This window comes from Salvelinus namaycush, chromosome 3 (genome assembly GCF_016432855.1).
Source record: "Salvelinus namaycush isolate Seneca chromosome 3, SaNama_1.0, whole genome shotgun sequence".
NCBI lineage: Eukaryota > Metazoa > Chordata > Actinopteri > Salmoniformes > Salmonidae > Salvelinus > Salvelinus namaycush.
The window spans coordinates 88,221,176-88,231,252 of NC_052309.1; the positions used below are offsets into that span (position 1 = coordinate 88,221,176).

The 10,077-nt window shown below is 43.5% G+C and overlaps 1 protein-coding gene across 1 annotated transcript in view; it reads right to left on the reverse strand.

Annotated features, from left to right (window-relative positions):
• Positions 1–2,819, reverse strand: part of LOC120041838 (NLR family CARD domain-containing protein 3-like) — a gene marked incomplete at its 3' end in the record, with an annotated part of 26,464 nt that extends 23,645 nt beyond the window's left edge. The window contains exons 1-3 of the mRNA XM_038986708.1: positions 2,665–2,819; positions 1,350–1,463; positions 325–438 (exon numbers count right to left, since the gene is read on the reverse strand). Of these exons, the coding sequence (XP_038842636.1) occupies positions 325–438; positions 1,350–1,417 (182 nt within the window). The remainder of the gene's footprint in view (positions 1–324; positions 439–1,349; positions 1,464–2,664) is intronic.
• Between the last annotated feature and the right edge of the window lie 7,258 nt (positions 2,820–10,077).

Genomic DNA, 10,077 nt, shown 5'->3' on the forward strand with positions numbered 1-10,077 from the left:
AGCAGTAGTAGTAGCAGCAGTAGTAGTAGTAGCAGTAGTAGTAGCAGCAGTAGTAGTAGTAGTAGCAGTAGTAGCAGTAGTAGTAGCAGCAGTATTAGCAGTAGCAGCAGTAGTAGTAGTAGTAGCAGTAGTAGCAGCAGTAGCAGTTGTAGTAGTAGTGGTAGTAGTAGAAGTAGTAGTAGTAGTAGCAGCAGTAGTAGCAGTAGCAGTAGTAGCAGTAGTAGTAGTAGCAGTAGTAGTAGTAGCAGTAGTAGTAGCAGCAGTAGTAGTAGTAGTAGTAGTAGCAGTAGTATGTAAAACACTGCCACATTTTTCAGTTCTTACCCTGGATCAGTGGTACAATCTCCTTTTCTGAATTTGATTGGCTGCTCCATAGACTGGTCACTCTTCATGGACACACAGCTGGGTTCAGGTGAGTCTGGTCTCTTCTGCTGGACCCTGGCAAACATACAGGGATTTTTTTTTATCTCAGTTTAAAAACCAAGAGGAATCCACCTAGTAATAGCAGTAGTAGTAGCAGTAGTAGTAGCAGTAGCAGCAGTAGTACTAGTAGTAGCAACTGCAGTAGCAGTTGTAGTAGTAGTAGTAGTAGCAGTAGTGGTGGTAATGGTAATAGTAGTGGTAGTGGTAGTAGTAGCAGTAGTAGTAGTAGTAGTAGCAGCAGCAGTGATGGTAGTGGTAATAGTAGTAGTAGTGGTAGTAGTAGTAGCAGCAGTAGTAGTAGCGGTAAAAGTATTAGTAGTAGCAGCACTAGTAGCAGTGGCAGTAGTATTAGCAGTAGTAGCAGTAGCAGCACTAGTAGTAGTCATAGCAGTAGTAGCAACAGTAGCAGTAGTGGTAGTAGTAGTAGTCGTAGTAGTAGTAGTGGTAGTAGCAGCAGTAGTAGTTGTAGTAGTAGTAGTGGTAGTAGTAGAAGTAGTAGTAGTAGTAGTAGTAGCAGTAGCGGTAGCAGTAGTAATAGTAGTAGTAGTAGTAGCAGTAGTAGTAGTAGCAGTAGTAGTTGTAGTAGTATTAGTGGTAGTAGCAGCAGTAGTAGTTGTAGTAGTAGTAGTGGTAGTAGTAGAAGTAGTAGTAGTAGTAGTAGTAGTAGCAGCAGTAGTAGTTGTAGTAGTAGTAGTGGTAGTAGTAGCAGTAGTAGTTGTAGTAGTAGTAGTGGTAGTAGCAGCAGTAGTAGTTGTAGTAGTAGTAGTGGTAGTAGTAGAAGTAGTAGTAGTAGTAGTAGTAGTAGTAGTAGTAGCAGTAGCGGTAGCAGTAGTAGTAGTAGCAGTAGTAGTAGCAGCAGTAGTAGTAGTAGTAGCAGTAGTAGTAGCAGTAGTATGTAAAACACTGCCACATTTTTCAGTTCTTACCCTGGATCAGTGGTACAATCTCCTTTTCTGAATTTGATTGGCTGCTCCATAGACCGGTCACTCTTCATGGACACACAGCTGGGTTCAGGTGAGTCTGGTCTCTTCTGCTGGACCCTGGCAAACATACAGGGATTTTTTAAAATCTCAGTTTAAAAACCAAGAGGAATCCACCTAGTAATAGCAGTAGTAGTAGCAGTAGTAGTAGCAGTAGTAGTAATAGTATTAGTTGTAATATTGCTGGAAATTAATTGCCAGATAATGTGTTAGGTTTGGCTTCTTAAGCCAATAGTGGCTAACCAGAGGTAGGATAATGTCAATCTAGCGTTGATGAGCTAGTAGCTTGCGCTGTCTGATACTTGTGAGATTTGTTAATGACAGTTTGCGGTGGAACACATGAAAACGGCAAGTACTTTCAGAATTGATTGGCGAGATACTGGTAGCTCTTGATCGACCTGTTGGAGACCCCTGTGGTACAGGTAGTAATAGTAGTAATTGAAGTACCAGTAGTAATAGAAGTATCTGTAGTAGTAGTAGTATCAGTAGTAGTATCAGTAGTATCAGTAGTAGTAGTATCAGTAGTAGTATCAGTAGCAGTAGTAGTATCCATAGTAGTATCACTAGTAGTATCACTAGTAGTAGTATCAATAGTAGTAGTAGTAGTAGTAGTATCAGTAGTAGTAGCAGTATCAGTAGTAGTAGCAGTAGTAGTATGAGTAGTAGTAGCAGTATCAGTAGTAGTAGTAGTATCAGTAGTAGTATCAGTAGGAGCAGCAACGGTAGTATTGGCAGTAGTAGTGGTAGCAGTAGTGATGGTGGTAGTAGTAGTAGTAGTGGCGGTATTTGTTGATTTTTTATTTAACGAGGCAAGTCAGTGAAGAACACATTTTTTATATAAAAAAACATTTCTTATTACAATGACAGCCTACACTGGCCAAACCCGGACGACGCTGGGCCAATTGTGCACCACCCTATGGGACTCCCAATCACAGCCGGTTGTGATACAGCCTGGTAGTGTTGAAGACCGCTGAGGTACAGGTAGTAATAGCAGTAATAGTATCATCAGTAGTAGTAGTAGTATCAATCAAAGTCATTATTAAAGCCCTTTTTAAAATCAGCAGATATTGAGACACATGCCATGCAATAATATGGTGTTAGCAATAGGAGAGTTGAAAGGTTGATTATGATCATTCAGAAAGTTTAATGATGTTTGTAGTTATACAGTATTAAGCATTTAGTCTAATTTACTCTGAGCTCAGCTGGGGAACTTAATCATTAAATATATATTTGTTTGTCATTTTAAATATTATTATCTTACCTCTTAGCTTTGGTGTCATGTTCCCCTGAGAGTCTGCTTTTAGAGGCAGGGCCCCCCTCCTCTCTCACCCCAGAGAGACTCCTTTTAGAAGCAGGGCCCTCCTCCTCTCTCTCCCCAGAGAGACACACTTTAGAGGCAGGGACCTCCTCCTCTCTCTCCCCAGAGAGACTCCTTTTAGAGGCAGGGCCCCCCTCCTCTCTCTCCCCAGAGAGACTCCTTTTAGAAGCAGGGCCCTCCTCCTCTCTCTCCCCAGAGAGACTCATTTTAGAGCACTGAGCCCTAAACAGAGATCCAACATGTTGGTTGTGGTTAACACAGTTACAAGATAGTCTTGAATATCAATTGTTCTCTATTATTCATAACATCTATTAGAAATAAAACATTTACCAACAGATACTGTATAATGTTTGACTAAAACAATCATTTCAAACCTTGTATACCATCATATTTTCCTTAGAATTGTATACCACAGGTCGGTCACTAAGATAAAGGACCATATCACAAGCCTGAGACTATTGAATGTCCAACAAATTAGCATCCTCACATGGGCATCCTAGGAGGCTTTTTACATTTTTTAATTTAACTAGGCAAGTCAGTTAAGAACAAATTCTTATTTACAATGACAGCCTACCCCAGCCTAACTCGGACGACGCTGGGCCAATTGTGCGCTGCCCTATTGGACTCCCAATCACAGCGGGATGTGATGCAGACTGGATTCAAACCAGAGACTGCAGTGACACCTCTTGCACTGAGATGTAGTACCTTAGACCGCTGCGCCATAGTAACATCTGACAAAAATATCTAAAGACACTGAAGCCGCAAACTTTGTGAAAATTAATATTTGTGTCATTCTCAAAACTTTTGGCCACGACTGTAGAGCTAACGACCACTCACATTTAAACTTAGCAAAAAAAGAAACATCCCTTTTTCAGGACCCTGTCTTTCAAAGATAATTCGTAAAAATCCAAATAACTTCACAGATCTTCATTGTAAAGAGTTTAAACACTGTTTCCCATGCTTTTTCAATGAGCCATAAACAATTAATGAACCTTCTTAGGGCTAGGGGGCAGTATCCTGAATTTCCGCCTGTCTGGCGTGCCCAAAGTAAACTGTTACTCAGGCCCAGAAGCTAGGATATGCATGTAATTGGTAACATTGGATAGAACACACTCTGATGTTTCTAAAACTTTTAAAATAATGTCTGTGGGTATAACAGAACTGATATGGCAGGCGAAAACTCGAGGAAAATCCTTCCGGAAAATTTTGGGGGGAGGTCTCAGGCCTTTTCAATGCAAGCCTATGGGCTATACAAAAAAATAGCTCCCAGATTGCAGTACCTATGGCTTCCACAATATATCAACAGTCTTTATACAAAGTTTCAGGCTTGTTTCTTGAAAGACAAATAAGTAAATGTAGTTTATCCAAGGTGAGCCTCATTAGGAAAGTAGTCTTTTGGTGCGCGTGAATGAGGGCGCACTCTTCATTATTTATCTTCCCTATTGAACATACTAGTCTCCGTATTAAATATGATCATTTATTTAGATATTAGAAAACCTGAAGATTATTTAGAAACGTTGTTTGACTTGTTTGGACGAAATTTACCAGTACATTTTTGGATTCCTTTGTATGCATGTTGAACGAGTGGATTACTGAAATCAACGGCGCCAACTAAACTGACTTTTTGGGATATAAAGAAGGACTTTATCGAACAAAACGACCATTCATTGTGTAGCTGGGACCCTTGGGCTTGCAAACAGAGGAAGATCTTCTAAGGTAAGTGATTTATTTTATCGCCATTTGTGATTTTGTGACGCCTGTGCTGGTTCGAAAAATATGTTGATATGGGTGCTGTCCTCAGACAGTCGAATGCTATGCTTTCGCCGTATCGGACAACGCAGTTGTATTATCAAGATTCTAAGCTTTTGAATGATGTAAGACACTTGCATTTTCATGAATGTTTAATATTACGATTTTTGTATTTTGAATTTGGCGCTCTGCAATTCCACCGGATGTTATCGCAGGTGGACCGCTAGCGGTCCGCGAGCCCTAAGAGGTTTTTAATGAACATGCACCTGTGGAACGGTCGTTAAGACACAACAGCTTACAGACGATAGGCAATTAAGGTCAACATTATGAAAACGTAGGACACTAAAGAGGCATTTCTACTGACTCTGAAAAACACAAAAAAAGATGCCCAGGGTCCCTGCTCATCTGCGTGAACGTGCCTTAACGTGAACGTGCTGCAAAGAGTTATGAGGACTGCAGATGTGGCCAGGGCCATAAATTGCAATGTCCGTACTGTGAGACGCCTAAAACAGAGCTACAGGGATACAGGACGGACAGCTGATCATCCTCGCAGTGGCAGACCACGTGTAATAACACCTGCACAGGATCGGTACATCCGAACATCACACCTGCGGGACAGGTACAGGATGGCAACAACAACTGCCCGAGTTAAACCAGGAACGCACAATCCCTCCATCAGTGCTCAGACTGTCCGCAAAAGGCTGAGAGAGGCTGGACTGAGGGCCTGTAGGCCTGTTGTAAGGCAGGTCCTCACCAGACATCACCGGCAACAACGTCGCCTATGGGTACAAACCCACCGTCGCTGGACCAGACAGGACTGGCAAAAAGTGCTCTTCACTGACGAGTCGCGGTTTTGTCTCACCAGGGGTGATGGTCAGATTCACATTATTGCCGAAGGAATGAGCGTTACCCCGAGGCCTGTACTCTGAAGCGGGATCGATTTGGAGGTGGAGGGTTCGTCATGGTCTGGGGCAGTGTGTCACAGCATCATCGGACTGAGCTTGTTGTCATTGCAGGCAATCTCAACGCTGTGTTACAGGGAAGACATCCTCCTCCCTCATGTGGTACCCTTCCTGCATGCTCATCCTGACATGACCCTCCAGCATGACAATGACATCAGCCATACTGCTCGTTCTGTGTGTGATTTCCTGCAAGACAGGAATGTCAGTGTTCTGCCATGGCCAGCGAAGAGCCCGGATCTCAATCCCATTGAGCACGTCTGAGACCTGTTGGATCGGAGGATGAGGGCTAGGCCCATTCCCCCCAGAAATGTCTGGGAACCTTGGTGGAAGAGTGGGGTAACATCTCACAGCAAGAACTGGCAAATCTGGTACAGTCCATGAGGAGGAGATGCACTGCAGTACTTAATGCCGCTGGTGGCCACACCAGATACCGACTGTTACTTTTGGCCCCCCCCTCCCTTTGTTCAGGGACACATTATTCCATTTCTGTTAGTCACATGTCTGTGGAACTTGTTCAGTTTATGTCTCAGTTGTTGAATCTTATGTTCATTCAAATATTTACACATGTTAAGTTTACTGAAAATAGATGCAGTTGACAGTGAGAGGACGTTTTTTTTTTTGCTGAGTTTATAATAGTACGTCTTGGGTGCTGCAACCTGGTCGCCACACAGCCGAGTTGTGGCTCCGATTTTAAGTCACCTATACGTGGCGTCCTATATAGAGCTAACGACGACTCAAGTTTATAATAGTTTGTCTTGGGCGCTGTCTACCTCAGCACCCTGTTTGCCACACAGCCGGGGTCATTCCACGAAACGAGTCTGTGTTGAAGTAGCGTTTTTTTTGTCCGAATTTGATTAAAAAAATAAGGATTCCGATTTTGACACACAAAACCATTCACACCAATGTCCAATGCGATCCCTTACCCCCTTTTCCGTAATATTCGCATAATGTCAAAAATTGATATAAGTAGCAGCGAACAGGGCTGCCAACTTTTGAAGATAGCAAATCTTACGCCAAGCTATGTGAATTTCATTGCCCACTGGCAAAACCCCTGGAAGGGTCAATGTAATAGTCGGGTGGCCATTTGATTAATTGTTCAGCAGTCTATGGCTTGGGGGTAGAAGCTGTTAAGGAGCCTTTTGGTCCTAGACTTTGCACTCCGGTATCTTTTGCCGTGTGGTAGCAGAAAAAACAGTATATGACTTGGGTGACTGGAGTCTTACAATTTTATGGGCTTTCCTCTGACACCGCCTATTATATAGGTCCTGGAATGCAGGAAGCTTGGCCCCAGTGATGCAACCAGTCAGGATGCTCTCGATGTTGCAGCTGTGAAACTTTTTGAGGATCTGAGGACCCATGCCAAATCTTTTCAGTCTCCTGAGGGGGAATAGCCTTTGTCGTGCTCTCTTCACGACTGTCTTGGTGTGTTTGGACCATTCTAGTTTGTTGTTGAGGCTGGGCTGGATGTGGACACCAAGGATCTTGAAACTCTCGACCCGCTCCACTACAGCCCCGTTGATGTTAATGGGGGCCTGTTCGGCTTGCCTTTTCCTGTAATCCACGATCAGGTTGTTGTCCTGGCACCACACTGCCAGTTCTCTGACCTCCTCCCTACAGGTTGTCTCATCGTTGTCAGTGATCAGGCTTCCCGCTGTTGTGTCGTCAGCAAACTTAACCTCTTTGGGCTAGGGGGCAGTATTTTGGCATCTTGATGACAAGCGTGCCCAAAGTAAACTGCCTGTTACTCAGGCCCAGAAGCTAGGATATGCATATAATTTGGATAGAAAACACTGTAAAGTTTATAAAACTGTTAAAATAATGTCTGTTAGTATAACAGAACTGAAACTGCAGGCGAAAAGCCGAGGACAAACAATCCAGAAAAATAAATACTTCAACCCACCATTGATTCCTATGGCTGTCATTTTTAATATGAAGGGAAAACCTCCCAGACTGCAGTTCCTAGGTCTTCCACTAGATGTCAAGTCTTGAGAAAGAGTTTCAGGCTTGTTTTTGGAAAGATTTGCTAGAATTTGTAGTTTTTCTAAGTGGCTCCGATTTTGGCTGTAGTGTTTGTTACGCATTCTTGTGAATGCGTGTACTTTGTTGTTTATCTCCGGTAATGACAAGAACGATTCTCCGTCTTAAATTGTATCGTTTATTTATATATTAGGTTACCTGAGGTTTGATTATAAACGTTGTTTGACTTGTTTGGAGACGTTTATTGGTAACGTTTTGGACTCATTTTGTATGCATTTTGAAGGAGGGAAACCGGTGGATTATTGAATGAAGCGCGCCAGCTAAACAGAGTTTTGGGGGATATAAAGAAGGACTTTATCGAACAAAAGGACAATTTGTGATGTAGCTGGGACCTTTTGGAGTGCCAACAGAAGAAGATCTTCAAAGGTAAGTGATTTATTTTATCACTATTTCTGACTTTCGTGGCGAAGGTAGGAAAGGGCAGCGTGGCGTGCGATTGAGATTGTGTCATATGTGGATCTGTTGAGGCGGTATGCGAATTGGAGTGGGTCTAGGGTATCCGGGAGGATGCTGTGTATGTTAGCCATGACCAGCCTTTAAAAGCACTTCATGGCTACTGACGTGAGTGCTACGGGTGGTAATCATTTAGGCAGATTACCTTCGCTTCCTTGGGCATAGGGTCTATGGTGGTCTGCTTGAAACATGTAGGTATTACAGACTCCGTCAGGGAGAGGTTGAAAATGTCTGCGAAGACACTTGCCAGTTGGTCCATGCATGCTTAGAGTACACATCCTGGTAATCCATCTGGCCCGTGGCTTTGTGAATGTTGACCTTTAAAGGTCTTGCTCACATCAGATACCGAGAGCATTATCAAACAGTCATTCAGAGCAGCTGGTGCTCTCGTGCATGCTTCAGTGTTGCTTGCCTAGAAGCGAGCATAAAAGGCATTTAGCTCATCTGGTAGGCTTGTGTCACTGGGTAGCTCGCGTCTGGGTTTCCCTTTGTAGTCCGTAATAGTTTTCAAGCCCTGCCATATCTGACGAGTGTCAGAGCAGGTGTAGTAGGATTCAATCTTAATCCTGTATTGACGCTTTGCTTGTTTGATGGTTCGTCTGAGGATTTCTTATAGGCGTCCGGATTAGTGTCCCACTCCTTGAAAGCGGCAGCTCTAGCCTTTAGCTCGATGCGGATGTTGCCTGTAATCCATGGCTTCTGGTTGGGATATGTACTGTACGTACGGTCACTGTGGGGACGACGTCGTCAATGCACTTATTGAAGAAGCCGATGACTGAGGTGGTGTATTCCTCAATGCCATTGGATGAATCCCGGAACATATTCCAGTCTGTGCTGCAAAACAGTCCTGTAGTGTAGCATCCGTGTCATCTGACCACTTCCGTATTGAGCGAGTCACTGGTACTTCCTCCTTTAGTTTTTGTTGTAAGCAGGAATCAGGAGGCTAGAATTATGGTCAGATCTGCCAATTGGAGGGCGGGGGTGAGCTTTGTATGCATCTCTGTGTGTGGAGTAAAGCTGGTCTAGAGTTTTTTTCCCTCTGGTTGCACATGTGACAAGCTGGTAAAAATTTGGTAAAACTACTTTACATTTGCCTGCATTAAAGTTCCCGGCCACCACGAGCGTCGCTTCTGGGTGAGCATTTACTTGTTTGCTTATGGCCTTATAGTGCCAGCATCGGTCTGTGGTGGTAAATAGACAGCTACAAATAATATAGATGAGAACTCTCTTATTAGATAGTGTGGTCTACAGCTTATCTTAAGGTACGCTACCTCAGGCGAGCAATACCTCGAGACTTCTGTAATATTAGACATCGCGCACCAGTTGTTATTGACAAAAATACACACACCCCACCCCTCATATTACCAGACGTAGCTTCTCTGTTCTGCCGGTGCATTGAAAATCCCTCCAGATCTATATTATCATACCACTACAACAAGGTTCTACACATGCCAGAGAGTGTTACCACTACAACAAGGTTCTACACATGTCAGTGTTACCACTACACCAAGGTTCTACACATGCCAGAGAGTGTTACCACTAAAACAAGGTTCTACACATGCCAGAGAGTGTTACCACTACAACAAGGTTCTACACATGTCAGAGAGTGTTACCACTACAACAAGGTTCTACACATGCCAGAGAGTGTTACCACTACAACAAGGTTCTACACATGTCAGAGAGTGTTACCACTACACCAAGGTTCTACACATGCCAGAGAGTGTTACCACTACAACAAGGTTCTACACATGCCAGAGAGTGTTACCACTACAACAAGGTTCTACACATGCCAGAGAGTGTTCCCACTACACCAAGGTTCTACACATGTCAGAGAGTGTTACCACTACACCAAGGTTCTACACATGCCAGAGAGTGTTCCCACTACACCAAGGTTCTACACATGTCAGAGAGTGTTACCACTACAACAAGGTTCTACACATGTCAGAGAGTGTTACCACGACACCAAGGTTCTACACATGTCAGAGAGTGTTACCACTACAACAAGATTCTACACATGTCAGAGAGTGTTACCACTACAACAAGGTTCTACACATGTCAGAGAGTGTTACCACTACAACAAGGTTCTACACATGTCAGAGTGTTACCACGACACCAAGGTTCTACACATGCCAGAGAGTGTTACCACGACACCAAG